Source organism: Lepidochelys kempii, chromosome 2 (genome assembly GCF_965140265.1).
Source record: "Lepidochelys kempii isolate rLepKem1 chromosome 2, rLepKem1.hap2, whole genome shotgun sequence".
NCBI lineage: Eukaryota > Metazoa > Chordata > Testudines > Cheloniidae > Lepidochelys > Lepidochelys kempii.
Genome location: NC_133257.1, coordinates 81,322,910 through 81,340,076, shown reverse-complemented (window position 1 = coordinate 81,340,076; position 17,167 = coordinate 81,322,910). Strand labels below are relative to the sequence as shown.

At 43.3% G+C, this 17,167-nt stretch overlaps 1 protein-coding gene across 6 annotated transcripts in view; it reads right to left on the bottom strand.

Annotated features, from left to right (window-relative positions):
* OSBPL1A (oxysterol binding protein like 1A) overlaps positions 1 to 16,101 on the bottom strand; it is a 207,892-nt gene extending 191,791 nt beyond the window's left edge. For 3 of the 6 annotated variants that reach the window (XM_073331361.1, XM_073331364.1, XM_073331365.1), the window contains exons 1-2: positions 15,923 to 16,101; positions 7,851 to 7,973 (exon numbers count right to left, since the gene is read on the bottom strand). In XM_073331361.1, the coding sequence (XP_073187462.1) occupies positions 7,851 to 7,971 (121 nt within the window). In that variant the 5' untranslated portion in view covers positions 7,972 to 7,973; positions 15,923 to 16,101. The remainder of the gene's footprint in view (positions 1 to 7,850; positions 7,974 to 15,922) is intronic. The other 3 variants (XM_073331366.1, XM_073331362.1, XM_073331363.1) reach the window with 3 other exon arrangements.
* Positions 16,102 to 17,167: the final 1,066 nt, after the last annotated feature.

The following is a 17,167-nucleotide window of genomic DNA, read 5'->3' as shown; positions in this document are numbered from 1 at the left end:
GGCAGAGGGGCATTGCTGGCACATGATGGCATATATCACATTGGTGGATGTGCAGGTGAACGAGCCTCTGATAGTGTGGCTGATGTTATTAGGCCCTTTGATGGTGTCCCCTAAATAGATATGTGGGCACAGTTGGCAACGGGCTTTGTTGCAAGGATAAGTTCCTGGGTTAGTGGTTCTGTTGTGTGGTATGTGGTTGCTGGTGAGTATTTGCTTCAGGTTGCGGGGCTATCTGTAGGCAAGGACTGGCCTGTCTCCCAAGATTTGTGAGAGTGCTGGGTCATCCTTCAGGATAGGTTGTAGATCCTTGATAATGCGTTGGAGGGGTTTTAGTTGGGGGCTGAAGGTGACGGCTAGTGGCGTTCTGTTATTTTCTTTGTTAGGCCTGTCCTGTAGCAGGTAACTTCTGTGAACTCTTCTGGCTCTATCAATCTGTTTCTTTACTTCTGCAGGTGGGTATTGTAGTTGTAAGAAAGTTTGACAGAGATCTTGTAGGTGTTTGTCTCTGTCTGAGGGGTTGGAGCAAATGTGGTTGTATCGCAGAGCTTGGCTGTAGACGATGGATCGTGTGGTGTGGTCAGGGTGAAAGCTGGAGGCATGCAGGTAGGAATAGCGGTCAGTAGGTTTCCGGTATAGGGTGGTGTTTATGTGACCATTGTTTATTAGCACTGTAGTGTCCAGGAAGTGGATCTCTTGTGTGGACTGGACCAGGCTGAGGTTGGTGGTGGGATGGAAATTGTTGAAATCATGGTGGAATTCCTCAAGGGCTTCTTTTCCATGGGTCCAGATGAAGATGTCATCAATATAGCGCAAGTAGAGTAGGGGCTTTAGGGGATGAGAGCTGAGGAAGCGTTCTAAATCAGCCATAAAGATGTTGGCATACTGTGGGGCCATGCGGGTACCCATAGCAGTGCCGCTGATCTGAAGGTATACATTGTCCCCAAATGTGAAATAGTTATGGGTAAGGACAAAGTCATAAAGTTCAGCCACCAGGTTAGCCGTGACATTATCGGGGATAGTGTTCTTGATGGCTTGTAGTCCATCTTTGTGTGGAATGTTGGTGTAGAGGGCTTCTACATCCATAGTGGCCAGGATGGTGTTATCAGGAAGATCACCAATGGATTGAAGTTTCCTCAGGAAGTCAGTGGTGTCTTGAAGGTAGCTGGGAGTGCTGGTAGTGTAGGGCCTGAGGAGGGAGTCTACATAGCCAGACAATCCTGCTGTCAGGGTGCCAATGCCTGAGATGATGGGGCGCCCAGGATTTCCAGGTTTATGGATCTTGGGTAGTAGATAGAATATCCCAGGTCGGGGTTCCAGGGGTGTGTCTGTGCGGATTTGATCTTGTGCTTTTTCAGGAAGTTTCTTGAGCAAATGCTGTAGTTGCTTTTGGTAACTCTCAGTGGGATCATAGGGTAATGGCTTGTAGAAACTCGTGTTGGAGAGCTGCCAAGCAGCCTCTTGTTCATATTCCGACCTATTCATGATGACGACAGCACCTCCTTTGTCAGCCTTTTTGATTATGATGTCAGAGTTGTTTCTGAGGCTGTGGATGGCATTGCGTTCCGCATGGCTGAGGTGATGGGGCAAGTGATGCTGCTTTTCCACAATTTCAGCCCGTGCATGTCAGCGGAAGCACTCTATGTAGAAGTCCAGTCTGCTGTTTCGACCTTCAGGAGGAGTCCCCCTAGAATCCCTCTTTCTGTAGTGTTGGTAGTTTAGGTATGTAGCATTTCAAGGTCTACAGCAAACTAGAGATGCCAGTATGCTGCCTCCCCTCCTCCAAGACACCGTCCTGCCCCCCACATACACACTTCAGGCCTTCCAGCTTTACATCCCCATACCTACATCTTTTAAAGATATTAGTAGCTGGAAAGACTTAACAGATGTTCTCTAGACTGCATGCAGAGAGCTTTGAAAATAACCCTTGCAGAGATCAGGAAGTTCAGCAAAGTTTGGGCCACAACTAGACCAATTTTTGGTTTTGGTCTTACTGAAATGGAATGGTTTCTTTGGGAGCCTCCCCTTTCAGTGTCTTACTTTATGTAAAGTTTCCAAGCAAGAATATGACTAAAGAGTGTCTAATGCACTCAAGATCTTAGTTAGAAGTGGACAAACACATTCAAATGAGAGGCCTAGCAATTGAAAGGTATATCTGATTAAATTTAAGCTCTCTGCTAAACATTAGTGCAGTAAGTTACATTGAAAGTCTGAGTAACATTAAAAAAGCAAGTCACGTGAGAAGAAAGTTTTGATGCGACTCCCATGTGGCCAGTTTTGCTTACAACTTTAGTTTCAGTTCAGATTTCGGCTAGTTAAAATTCCATTGTTCATGTTTTCATACCAGACTGATGTGGCAGACAGACATTTCCCTGCTTCATGCTTTAAAAAGAGGTAACATCCTCAGTCACGGGAAGAAGCAGCCTGGTGAGTGATCAGCCATCCTCCACTAAAGTGACAGCCCAGCAAAAGTAAGAGTTATATGTAACATTTGGGTCCCAATATTAACCCACAAAAGCAAGCACAATTGTTAAATCTGCTTTTTTGTGTTCTGTTGGAACAAGATGCTATATTTAACCTTTAATAAGGCATGGTAACCATCTTATGTTACTAGGACTTGTGCATTCTGCTGAATGTTTGACTTTCTGCTTGTTATCCCTTACTACACTGATTTTTGTCTGTTACCATTTGACACTGTGCTTCTCCAAGGGAAAAGTATTCATTCCTCTAGTACCAAGATATACCGCATTCCATGTTGAATGCCACCAGCAGGTTGTATATCAGTTTTGGAGCAACAACTATCAGCCACAACAAATAGGAGCCTACTGAACAGAAGTGCAAGGTGTGTAGGGTTTTATTTTTTTAATGTTCTATTTTCATTATCTAGAGCAGGATCATCATCACTGAGGGGGTAGGAAAAAGAAAGAGCATAAGGGTTGCCAGAAATAGTACAGAAGCAACTGAAGTAAACACACAACATGAGCCCTGTAACAATGTCCTCTTCAGGAAGGACTTCTATTGTTTCCATCTAATCACTTGCTTGTATATTCAGTGTAGAATGTAAGTAAATGGACTGCTACAACCTCTATTAAGACAGCATTAAATCTGCACCCAGCACCCCTTATTATAAACCCCAACCCACAAAACAGGACATCCATAACAGAACTGAAATGCCAGGCATGAGAAAGAGAGCAGTCTTTGCTAAGGCCCAAGGCAGAATCTCAACTGAATTGCACTTGTTGGTTAACCTTTACCAGAGTGATCCAGCATGATTTTTTTAAAAGGGTAGTGGCAAATTTTCTGCATTTGAGTTATTGCAGCACATAGTTACAATGTATTGTTTTGAAAGGAGCATATTCTAAAGTCCCAGATGCCAATAGTATGAAATCTTCATTTAAACTTAAAGCCTGGGGGAAAAACCCAAGACTACACTGCCAGTCTGAGTAATGCAAAGGACACCCCAATCTCACTTCTACAAGTCACCCAACAGTATTGTGTGTTAACCTGGAAAGTTTTCCTTCTCTGCACAAAAGACACAGTTTCAGGAGTTCAAGGGCAAGAAGCAGCTAGAGTGAAAAGTTGTGTTTTTGCTAAGCAACCCACATTAATAATATGGCCAAGGGTATCAGACCAACTGCTTTCAAACACTAATTTTCCTAGCAATTCAAATTAGGTGTCTGGTGCTGTCAGCTACTAGCATTTGTTAGATACAATCCTGCTGTAGAGCCATTCCTCTATAAGCTGTCTTGGCACAGTTTAAGTAACTCATCCAAGACATTTCAAGAAGCACTCTGCTGTCCCCCCCATTAAGTGAGAGTATGTTATTACTGTCTGCATAGATGTGCAAAGCTGATGACAAACACGATCAGTATGGTCATACATCCAAAATAGTCACACCTAATGTCTGTTTCCTTCAAAGAGCTTGGTGTATGAAGACACCTCCAAAATGACACCACATCCTTCATGAAGCAGTTAAACAGAACTGGAAGAAAAAAAAAAAAAAGAGGACTGTCTTGCAGAGATGTCAAAATGTTTTGCTATTACATTTTCTGAACAGCTTTATTGTTAGAGTAGCTAACTTAAAAGCTTCGCTGTGAGCTTGGACTTTATGAGTTGCTCTAACAATGCAAGCTCCCTTTCTAGCAATAGCACTGAAGTGAGGTAGTTCTGTTGTGAAGTGCAGCCAGTTTAAATTCAGAACACAAGGGTAGTTTCCCCCACATCCTCTAGTCACCTTTTGCTTAAGCCCTCACTGTGTCTCAGGTGCCCAGAAATGTCAGCAAGACAGCAGAAGCATACCACCTAACAGCTGAGCTCCCCTGTCTAAGGGTGCGGGATTCATATCCTCCCTTCATGACAGCTTAGAGGCTTTCAGCCAAAGCTTTGCACCTGGTCTTCAGGAGCACAAGGAGGAAGCCTGTAGTAGTTCTTGTCTACCCGTTTCCTAGAAGTCTGAAGCATGAGGAAGCTACCAAGCACTCAAGACATCAGCTGAGAGCGCTTCACACCCAACTGCAGGATTGTTTCCCATCCCTCCTCCAGCAATCTGGAGGAAAGTTGGATCTTCAACCCCTTTATCCACAAGGCTGTGATGCCACAACAGCAACTGGGCACTTCAAGTCAAACTGAGTTATGACTCCTGTGACAAGACCCTGAAACAGATGAACTGAGAATTCATGCTCTCCTCCTTGTATCTCTACAGTGCCTATCACCGTCCAGGAGAAAAAGTAAAGCATTGTGCAATCTCCTCTCAAATTAAAGTGATTTGAGATTTCCCCAGCTCAACCTCATGCAGAACCCTTTGGTTAGGCTCAGGCTCCTTGTTTTGTGCATCTTTTGAAGTGCAGTGCCTTCAGTTAGAGTTCACTTTGACAGTTTGGTTAGTTCTGGTTACTGCCTGCCTGCCTGCTCACATGTGGGTCAGAGAGAGAGAGAAGTGTTGCTTACTCCAGAAGTGGTGGTTTGGGGAAAACAGAACATTATCTGTTCTAAAGTCTGAAAGAAACTATGGGAGGAAAAAAAAGATTGTCGCTCAGGTAATTTTTAGTGTAGCTTTATGGAATATTGACATGCCACTGAAGCATTTGTACAGAATAAAGGAAGGGGATTCTTAGCAAAGTGAAACATGAAATCACCACTATAAAAACCTAAGTAATTTGTCACTTCTCTACCAAATAGCCTCCTATAAGTAAACTTATTAAAAGCCCATGGCTATTGTGTAGCATTTTTGAAGCCCTGTAAGTGTCTGAAGGCTTTTGCTGCAAGTTACAAGCACTACAAAAGAGCAAACAGCATGTAAAATAAGGAAGCTAGCACAAATGGCCTTAGAGTACCATGCTGCATTTGCTAAAGGGTTATGCCATTGTAGCATGGATAAAACTGTTTCAAGGAAGAGTGAGCCAAATTCAGCGGGTGCAAGCTGTTGCAACTCCAGTGAAGCCTGGATTCTTATACCAGGACTGAAGTGGGTCAGCAATTTTTTTTTGTCAGCCATCTCAAAAACTGTTTAGTAACCTGTAAACCATCCATTAGGAGATGGCTTAGTGGAGCACACACAGGTAGACAAAAATGAAGACTGAAGTTGGCAGTCACACCTTCACATTAAACCTTTGTTTTACAAGAAGAGCAGACAATACAAGAAGGTATCGAGGGGAAAACCTTAGAACTGAAAACCCCAAGCTTTCTTGGTCATCAATTTCTTTGATGTTCAAATAGAAACATTACTTTCAGGAAGTTCTTATTAACCGCCACTCAAGAGAGATCATCCTTCCTGTTCACATTTTGTGCAAGTCACTATATCAGCTACACAGTAGCTAAACAGAAAGCAGAAACATGGAATTGGAAAGGCAATAACGGAGAGTGAATTTCTGTACCGCCCACCAATGTCAGCAGCACTATTTTTCATTTACACTGAACTCATTTTGCTGGAATAAACAGAAGCAATGAGTACTGAGAAAGAGTGTGGAAGAAGTTAAAGGAGTCAGACCACGAAAAAAAAAAAGAGGATTACCATTCAAGTTGATAGGGAAAAAGAGCATAGGATCAAAAGTTAAAGTTGTAACCCTTCTCCACCTCCCTTGTTTTAGGCAGGATGTTATATAGGGTAGGGAAGTTATTAAGTCTGCAGTGCCTAGTACAATCCTAGATTCTTATTCAATATAGCTGTCAGGGTGTTTACTAGCTAATGGATGTTTATTAGCTTAAGGGAAAAAAATCTTTCAGTCCATTTCCAATGGAACAAGTATGCACTTCTCAAAAGCAGCACCACTTGGAATGATGCTACTGAAAATCTCTGCAGAGACCAAGGACTGAACCACACCTCAGAGGGTCCTTCAAGAGAAGGGTTGACACATTAGAAGATCAAATCGGGGTTGTTGGTCCAGCTACTACTGCCTCTGTGTATGAGTGGTGGGGAGGTAGGAAGAGGGAGACTAGAAAGACTATTTTCTAGGAGAGATCCAGCACTTCCCCTAAAGTGGAGTTTGCGGTGGACTTTGCAGGGTTTACTTTGTTTTTGTCCCAAATTTTAACTCCAAAAATGGGGTAAGCATGTACAATTTCTTTGAGACTAATGCTATAATATTGTTAATGTTCACACCTGAAAATAAATGAGAATACCATGTCAATAGTGGATAGATACATGTATAACAGAGGAAGTTAATTCATAGTGGGCAGCTGAGTGGTGGTATCTCTGTAGCTTTGTTATGACAAATCCAGCTGAGGCAAGAATCTTTATGCTTAGTAGTCCATTTGTTTATAGGTGTAAGTTTTCACTGTACATACTGTTGGCTTGAATTATATGCAAGATTCTTCTTTAAGAGAGCTTTGCTTTTATCCTGTCTTAAACAAAAAGCCCTGCTCTTTAAGCCATTTGTTCCCCACTTCCCACTGAGAAGAGAGTGGAACAAATGCATATTCTCTTTTTGGGGATTAGCTAATTAGATATTTTACAGGTTGAGGCATTAATAAGTGAAGCATCCATGGCTTATTAATGGAGAGGAGAGAGAACATGGTGCAGGGGACAAAGCACTGGACTGGACTCAAGATATCTGGCTTTTATTGCCATTGCTGCCAGTGACATGCTGTGCAACTTTGGTCAAGTCAGTCACTTCACCTCTCTTAAACCTCCATTTACTCTTCCACCCTGCACCTCATCCAACTAGACCATAAACTGCTGGGGTGGCAACTGTCGTGTCTGTACAGCATATAACACAATGGAGTATCTAATCCCAGTTGGGATCTCCAGGCCCTACTGTAATGTTAACACTACATTATCAGCTATTTATCCTCTTCCCCATCCCCTCCCTTTCTAGAGTCCCTCTTACTCTGCCCAAGTTCTATAGTTATACACTTATCACCAGCTTCTACAGATATCAAATATGTAGACTTACCTCTCAAGTGAGTTATAAATGAAGTATTGACTGGGGGTGTGCTCTACTACAAAGACTGAAAGATGCAAGATACAAACAGTTACAGCAGAACATGTTCAAGACTTATTAGGACATGTCCAATCACTGGAAGTGCTGGCAGATGGCATCAGTGTTCTTTGCAAATGGCACCACTTACTCACCAAAACCAAGAAACGATATACAGTCCAACATATTGGACTCCTGCAGTCTTTCTGGTCCTTTACATAGTAGTGCATTCTGCTTTTACAAGAGAACTTTCAAAGCATTGTACTTTACCCCACTAGGTAAGGCTCATATACCCACTGCTCTATATGTACATGCATCCACGCAAAAATATATGCCTGGTGTGTTAGAGTTTGATGTTTTATCTTTTAGAGGATAATGAGGGGGCCCTACATCACTTAAGGTTTATAACCTTAACGGCTAAGAGTTAATCATACTAACCTTTGCAGTTGATGTCAACAACTACTTCTTCTTTGTCCATGGTTTCCAGTAGTTGTCGAACCTCTTCACAGTTTCCATTTCTAGCATCATGGAGAAGCTGCTGTTCTGCTTCAGTGCTCATCTCTAATAGATTATAAATACAGACTATTAGTTGTTATAGCTTCATTCCCTCTCTTCCCCAGGAAAAAAGTTATAGCATAATTTCATGCCAAGATAAAACAGGGTATACTACAACTTTTGTAATAATTTATTCCAAGCTGTGTCCTCTCCATTTTACTTCACTTCCCCCCATTTATTGCAGTTTCCCTTTCATCCTGATACTCACATTTAAATTTCTAGAACTTCCATCACAGGGCAATTGTTGTAAGTTGTCAAACTAATTTTTGGCCACTCTGCACAGGATATTAACCAAGCAAAGAATGCTATGTACACAAACCATAACTCATGCAGCATTTGGCTATGTGCTCACTTAGGCTCATTCTGCTTGGGATATGAATATTTATAATACTAGAGAGACTACACTGATATGGCTTAGATGAAAGATGTTCTACTAACTGGCCGCTTTCAGTTCAGATACCTAGCTAATGAGCAAACACCACCATTGCTACAGATGTCATCTATATATATAAAAAAATGACTTTTCCCCCTTTTCCTCTATCCACCCCTTAAAACTTAGAGGCAACAGAAGCAGTTTATACTGTTTAGTCTGAGTGCTTGGCTGAGGATTAATTGGAGTCCTTTTAGCAATAGAAATCAACTGGAGAACAGAGCCCATTAGTGTTTGTGGGGTGAGAATGCATAGAAATTCCAATTGTCCACTGGCTGCCTGAGGTGAAAGGAAGGATGAGCCATTGAAATAAGCATCCACAAGAGACTTAATCCTTTATTTTAAAAAGGCCCATCAGTGTGAGGTGAACTAAAACTGGGTCTGCTCAGCACTGTTGGGTGCTATTTTAGAGGGTCTTGTATTACAGCAATCATACAATCTTGGTACTCTTAGGACCTCATAAAAGGGACAATAGCACAATGCTAACCCAATGGAAAAATTTAAGCAACTGGGTGGGCGACAGTACCATTTACTCAAATTCCTCTCTTAAATGTTGCCTTTTCTCCCTTATATACACAAGATTGAGTCCATTTGTTGTCCTCACACATGCACATGTCCCATGAATTATACACCAGAAAATGTGTTCCTGGCTTGCTGCTTACTACAACAGAACTGCCTCAAGATACAGCACAACTCAAAACTACCTGCAAGAAATCCTTAAGTCGTAAGTGAAGTGTGACCTCTTTGAAAAGAGTCAGGGAGCTGCTTTTATATAATAGCCTACAAAGAGTACTCTTCTGCAATATGCAGTAAGTTACTGTTGCCAAGATCATCAGCAGACTAGCAGGTTGGCAGAGGATAGAAGCCAGGTCTTGACAAGACCACTAGGCACATGCAAGGATTGCCTACACTGAATCCTACAGAAGCAAAATCTCCAGGAAGTGAAAGTTAACTTTTTGCCCCTATAGTTTCAAAGAGACTTCCAAGTGTTAACTGAGTTTACTATTCAGCATAGTTTTCCTGCTAGTAGAGATCTCCCGTAGTTCTGCTGCTTCTCATAATTTTACTTACACAATACTTATTCAGAGTTCTGTGAACAGTGTTTACAGTAGATTGAAATAGGAGGGAGCTCTCACTGCACCAGCCAAAAAGGAGGGACAGCAATGGGGGACCATAGCCAGAGAAGGGACTCCCATTTGCCTGGGAGCTACTCATGGGGAAGGACCCAGAAAGAGGAAGGCTAGGACAGTGGAGGGTAAACTGTGAAAGGTCACATAAAACCACACCCCTTACAACACTAGAAGAGGCTGAGGAAATGTACAGTAGGAGAGGCAAGCCTCCCACAGACTCTGGTTTTGAAGAGGATAGAGGAGCAGGTGAGAGGGGGAACGAGGAATCTTCAGGTTGAATCAAAAGCCTCCTTGCCAGAAGCCAGCATGGAAAATTGAGCAAACCCCTCTCCCCGAAGCAGGGACCAGGAAGGGTAACCTGATTGAAATCCCAGCAGACTGGGATTTCAAGGGGAACATCATGTACACAACTTGTCTTCTCAGAAGGCATTGCCACTGGACCTTGCTGGCAGGGCTCTGCCACTCCTCATCTTTTAGGTCTATCTCTAACAGGTTTCTGGTAATCTTCAGGTCCTGGAACTAGCCTTTCTTGAATGAGACCTCTTCAGTAAGGTACCATTCTTTACTTTGTCTTTGAGAACTAATATAGCTGCATAGTTTCTGTATCCATTGAACACATGAACACCCATAATACTAGAAACTATGTTACAAAATTCACTTCCTACCGGGAAGGAACTCCTAAGCACACGCCAGTCAAATACAGACAATTTAACAATACCATCATACCAGACTGAGTTCATCCACAGACAAGTCTACCACACATTGAGAACAGGTACACACAAGGAATAATGGACAGGTATATTAGGAATACCCAAACCATGACAGTGGTCATGGAACAAAATCCTTATTTTAAGCCAAGAAAATATAAGTGAAGTGTGATCAATGAATAGTCTGGAACACTGCCTCTCAAGCTATGAAGCATGATGCCTTTCCTGATGGCCCCCAGCATGCAGTGGGAAGCTAGGAGGAGGCAGCCACGAGGAGGGAAATCTCTTATGGAGAGGTCAGCAGAATGAAAAAGCAGAAAAGCCACCTGTCCAAAATAAAGTCAGTTCTTCAGGGATACTCTCAATCCATTTAAAGTCAGAGGGACATTCCATTGTAATGTTTATATCACAACATTGCATCATTTGTCAACAATGGATGTTGACAATGTGCAAACATTGCAGTACACTTTCAACATAATTGTTGCAATTCTGCTGTTCCATTTGGCACTATGTCTTCCCTTCCCTGGTCTCCAGACAGTTGGGAAGGGAACCCTGCAAACGGTCCATTTGCTCAGCACTCCTTTGTGCTTATGCAGTAGCAAAAGCTGGTGCTCTTTTGATCAGTACTCTGCTAAAAGCCAGGGTTACAAGACCTATAGAGAACCAGCATGGCTGTGGAGTCACTTGCCAAGCATCACTTGCCTAGGAGAAACTGACAGAATTCAGAGTTTGTTTAAATCTTGATTTACTATCTCAAGGTAAACAATTTCTGCTCTTGCAACTATATACACTGGAAGAGTAATAAATGTATTGTGCTAAAATTAAACAAGGTTTGTTTACTAAGGAACTTCACCATCTAAATGCTTTTTTCTCCTCCTAGAATGAGCTTTATTATTTCTTTGTATTATTGAAGCACCTAGAGCCACAGTGTAAAATATGAACTGGTGCAGAAGAATGCTGACCGGCTATTAGTCATAGCCACTTCAGGGATTATTTATATGGAAAATTTTACACATTTAAGTGAATCTGCCTGTGGTCACTCTTCCAGTTTAAGATTTGAACTAAAGAAATGTATTCATTTAGTATGCATGCCCACAAAGCAGAGTTTATGACAATGGACTTGAGAAGACAGACTTTCATATCTTATTTGAAAATCTATTAGTTTTAATAGAGAGCAAAGAGTAACAGTCCATACAAGTTACAGGTATTATGAATTTAAAGGCAACCCTGAAATTCCCAAAGCAAGGGGAGGCATGCAAAGGGGGAGGGGGGGGAAAAGAGAGAGAGAGAGAGAGAGAGAGAGAGAGAGATATGCTTCCCAAACCCTTCTCACCAAATTTAGCAGATGTGAGAAGGTGCCACATTGACAGTCCTGGTTACTGAAGCTCTCTTAATCTACAGACTAGGTACAGCCTGGAAGGAGTACTAAAGGTTTCCTTATAGTCTGCCACCAGACTGCCTTATCCCTTACCTGAAGAGGCCACCTTTAGGGGAAAAGGGGGAATTTGTATTGCATTCAATCCTCTCTTGAAACTACCAACATGCCAGCCAGTGGTGGGTGTTTAATGTGCGCGCTTACCAATATGAAGGCAGAGACCATTCACATATAGAGTCTTTGAATAGTGGCAGCTTAAGACTTGTTTACACTGGAGAATTGTGCCACATGAAAGTGAAGTGTTATTACTGGCCCATGTGTACCTGCCACATTACAGGGAGTTCACACCACCAATCCTATTTTGCTTGCATTTATCCCCACAGACACTGCAAGTGCATTGCCTTCTGGAAACTTATCCCACATTTCTTGGCACTATGTGCCTTGGCTTGTGGGAAATTAATATGCCCTTGAATGACTGGTGTGCTGCAGGACATTTGTAATACTTAGACAACCAATGCTTCTTATCTACGCTAGTAACTCAGTACTAGAGCACTGGCTAAGGACAACATTTAGGAGTTGCACAGGCCAATAATGTTATTTATCACACCCAAAACTCTCCATTGTAGGTGAGGCTGCAATTCTTAAGCCAGGTGGTTTAGTGGTGAAAAAGCTCCATATTCCTTCAACCATCCAGCCACCTGAAGGCTGTACAGTCCAACTGAAGCTGAAGGACTGATTCATAGTTATTTAAGTGAATCTACACAGAAAGAATAATTTGTAAGTTATAACTTGTAATTAGTCATCCCCCATAACTCCTCCATCCCCTGCCAACACCTACCAACTTGAGAATCAAACTGATTAGCCAGGGTAAAATATGTATGGACAACCATGCCTACCCACAACTCCATCATACTACCAACAACTTAAAAGATTAAGGCAATTGTGTACTATCTTGCAGTGTAATATTGCCCATCGATGCAAAAGTGTTTGAATGTTAGTGGCGATAAAGGCATCAAGGTATTTGCCAAATAGTACTGCGATAGTTTTATATGCTAATATTGCAAGAAAGTATTTGTCAGATTAAATTTAATAGATCAGTGGCATATGTCAAATGTAATATCTAATACTACTCAAAACACTCCTACCTAGAAAGTCTCTTGCTTTTGGAATTCTTCTTAAGATATAGGATGGCTTCTTTTCTGTATGTTGTCTTCAATGCCTGTTTCCTACTCTTGCTCCTACATCTCCTTATTGTATTTCTCTCATCTTATAAGTGTCTGTTCTTCTCCCACACAAAAGTCTCTTTATGGACACAGCCACCAAAAAGGAAACTCAACCTTCTGCTGGTGGCATCTGACTCAGATAATGAAAATGAACATGCATCTGTCCGTACTGCTTTGTATTGTTATCGAGCAGAACCCATCATCAGCGTGGACACATGTCCTCTGGAATAGTGGTCTAAGTATGAAGGGACATATGAATCTTTAGTGCATATCTTGTGACACTAGCTACAACCGTGCCACACAAATGCCTCCTCTCACTTTCAGGAGACATTGTAAGCAAGAAGCAGGCAGCATTATCTCCTGTAAATGTAAACAAACTTGTTCAGCCAATTGTTCAGACGAACAAGAAGTAGAACTGACTGGAGTTGTAGGCTCTAAAGTTTTACATTTTTTTTGTACACAAGTCTACATTTGTAAGTTCAGTTTTCATGATAAAGAGATTGCACTACAGTTCTTGTATTAGGTGAACTGAAAAATAATCTCGTTTCTTTTTACAGTGCAAATACTTGTAATCAAAAATATAAAGTGAGCACTGAACACTGTTTCTGTTACAACTGAAATCAATATATTTTAAAGTATAGAAAACATTCAAAAATATTTAAATGGTATTTTATTATTGTTTAACAGTGTGATTAATCATAATTCATTTTAATCACGCAATTGTGATTTTTTTTTTTATTGCTTGATAGCCCTAGTTTGAATATCAACCAGATTCTTTTCTGTTTCACAGCTACTGTTCACAACTCTGTAGACAGCACTGGAAGCGGACAAGAATCTGGTTGCTTTTCACTCTGCTGCAGCTTGACAAAACTATGAGCAACAGCAGCACTGAAACTGGCCATTCTCACTCAAAGGGTCTGATGTAGTAACCACTGATCTTATGGGAAGCTTTTCATTTACATCAATGGACAATAATCCTAAAAACAACAATACACTGATTTACACTCAGATAGATTAACACACACAGCACCATGAGGATCTGACACTTCAAACAGAGTTAAGTGAAAGTTAAAGTTCTGCAGATTTTGATGGCACTCACATACTGCCCTGCTTTAATAAAGGACAAACAGAAGTAGTCTACTAACACAGATACTCTAGGGCTGCTGCAGTTGCTACTAGGTACGCAAAGGAGAGAAGTTTGAAGTGTCCAACTATAGTGCATAGCAAGCAATGTGTTCAATCTCAAATTAAAGAGGCTAAAATCCAGAGATGTGCACTTTCATAGAGTCTCAGAGTACTCAATGTCAGACTATATAGAAATCATTTCACCCACATCTGAAGCATAAGCAACCTGGGTGAGAACAATGCACCTCTGACAGCAATCACACTGACTTTGGCTGGGATATTTAGATTAATCCCTATACTCTTAAAGGTCTACTGGCTCTTTTCACACATAGCCAGGATGCTTCACCTCTCTGCAGGAAGACTGTTCCTCACTCAGGCCAGTGAGCTGACCACCCTAAGATACTGGTTCATTTCCATTCCAAGGGAAGAGTGCTATCTACTGAAGCCACCAACACTAATCCATGCAGAACCTCATATACCTCTGAAGAATAGCCAAGAATATGACCAACTATACTAGAGTTAACAAGATCAATCAGGATCACAGCAAAATACCTAGCTCTTATATTGCGCTTTTTTCATCAGCAGATCTCAAAGGGCTTTAGAAAGAAGGTGAGTACTATTATCATTTTACAGATGGGGACACTGAGGCACAGAAAAGTAAAGTGATTTGCCTGAGGTCACCCAGCAAGCTAATAACAGAGCAGAAGGTAGTACAATTACAAAGAAGTTCAGAGTTGAGGATGTAGAGATCTTCTATGAGCCCTAAAGCAACAAAACTGACTTCAAGCCTTACTTTGGTAGTGGTGTTTAGGTCATTTTTGAAAGAACTATTTTATGGTGCTCTTTGGAAGACTAACTAGTTTACTGGTCACATTAGCTGCAATACACACAAGCACGTTCAAGACTGGACAATCATGCTCCAAACACCACCAATACTGGACACCTCCACCCTGACACCTCTCCACTCAACAGGTGCATAACTCCTATTGTTTGAGCTATACAGCGAGGGGAGGAGGGATCATTTGAACTGTACATTCACTTTCTTGTGTGTGCGCACGTGCAGGGGCTAACCTAACACAGCCGGCTACTTAGAATCATAGAATATCAGGGTTGGAAGGGACCTCAGGAGATCATCTAGTCCAACCCCCTGCTCAAAGCAGGACCAATCCCCAATTTTTGCCCTAGATCCCTAAATGGCCCCCTCAAGGATTGAGCTCACAACCCTGGGTTTAGCAGGCCAATGCTCAAACTACTGAGCTATCCCTGGGGGCCTGATCATCAAGCAGCCAGTTTAAATTTTTTTCCTGATAGTCTTATGATTTGACAGCCAGCACCTTCTCCCGCAACTTTTAACAAACATTTAACCAGCAGTATGTTGTAATCAGCCATAGGGGAAAGTATGTTTCCTATTGCAAAGGAACAGGGCTCAGCCTCTGGGGACAGCTCTCCAGCTTGTAAAGATGATGCTCATGTAACTCATCGGTGCTGGAACTAGGGCTGCGGCCACACACTCGGGCTTGAAGAGGTTTCCATCATATACAGGGTTTACAGCTTGGGTCAGTGGCTCTCAGCGCCCCCACCATACAAACTGCTCCACAACTCCTGACCTAACTAGGCAAACTGGGCACGTGAGACGCCGATGGCTGGCGGGGGGCCGCGCTGGGCACCCCCAGGAGCGAGCAGCCCAGGAAACCCAGCCACGCACACAGCTGTGCTCTGCAAGGAGCAGGCGCTTGCTCCGCCAGCCCCGGGACGGGTCACTAAAGCAGTCCCTCGGGTGGCAGCAAGCCGCCCCTCCGCTTTCACTGCGCTCCTCGCAGCGGCTCTCCCCAGGGGCCGTGGCCGGAGGGCTCCGCAGCCCCCTGCACGAAGCGGCTCATCGCTGCATTGTAACCGCTGCAGCGGCGGCGGCGGCGGCTGCTGCGCCCCCCCGGGGAGGGCCGCCCACCGCAGGCTGGGACGCACCTGGGGGTAACAACGCCGCTGGGGCAGCGCACCCAGCAAGCCCCGGGCCGCCGCCGCCGCCTCAGCCTCACCGCTGCAAGCAGGCGGGCTCCCTCGCGCAGCCACCGCGTCTCGCTCTCGGCCGGCCTCACGTGCCGGCCCCTCCCGATTGTTTTATACTCCGCCACCCGGCACGTGACCGACAGCGGGGCTCGCCCTCCCCCGCCAGGAGGCTTTCCCCCCTCCCCTCCGGCCGGCTGACGGACGCTCCCAACGGGAAGCTAGAGGGGGAAAAGCTCCTCCCAGCCGTGGCGCCTCGCAACGCGCTCAGCGCCGCAGCCCCTCCCGTATCCCTTGCGCGTGCTCGGAGCCCCAGCAGCTGGGCCGTGGGCTCTGTTGAGCTAGGCGAGCGCGGCCTCCCGCAGGCGCGCGCGCGCGCACACACCCCCTCGCAGGGATGGGTACTGCCCCAGGGGTGGATCTGCTGCAGCTCCTGGCAGGCTGGGTAACAGGGGGTCTGATCTGCACCTGAGCCCTCTCCAAAAGCGCTGAGCGTGAACACCCTGGGAGAATACTGCAGGGAATGAACAGATAAGACCTTGATGTGTGAGGGAGGCTCCGCATATTGAAACTAAACGGCCTAGTGACCTTAATAATAAATAATACTTATATAGCATCGTTCATTTGATGAGCTCAAAGCCATTTAAAATTATGAGTATTCCCATTTTATAGATGGGGAAAACTGGGGCACAAAGAAGTTAAATGATTAGCCTAAGGCCATACCCTGAGTGGCAGGGTGGGGAACAGAGTTAGGTTTCCCACCTATCAGTCTTGGACCCAACCATTTATTATCTTACAAAGAGGGCACAATAGATCAGATCCAGATATGAATAAAACTGAAGATTAAATCCATAAATAGATACAAGAACTCAGACAAATGTAACCCTCAAAAAAGAGTATAAAGTCATCAGAAAAAATACACTTTTTTTTTTTTTGCAGTTACTTCAGCTTATATACAAATACAATAACACCGAAGGGAAATTCTGACTGTACACCCATAGGGGCTGAAGTACTACTTTGGTTCAAGAGCCTTATATCCACCACTCTCTTCCCATCTGTTCCACTTTCTTGCCCATATTTAATCCCCATAATATCTGGCAACTTTCTGTTCTGCCTTCAGCACTGGAGAATGCTCCCATGATGCTACTTGAAGCTTGCAAGAGCATGTGAATTCGTTAAATATTATAGTAGTATACAGTGTTGAGA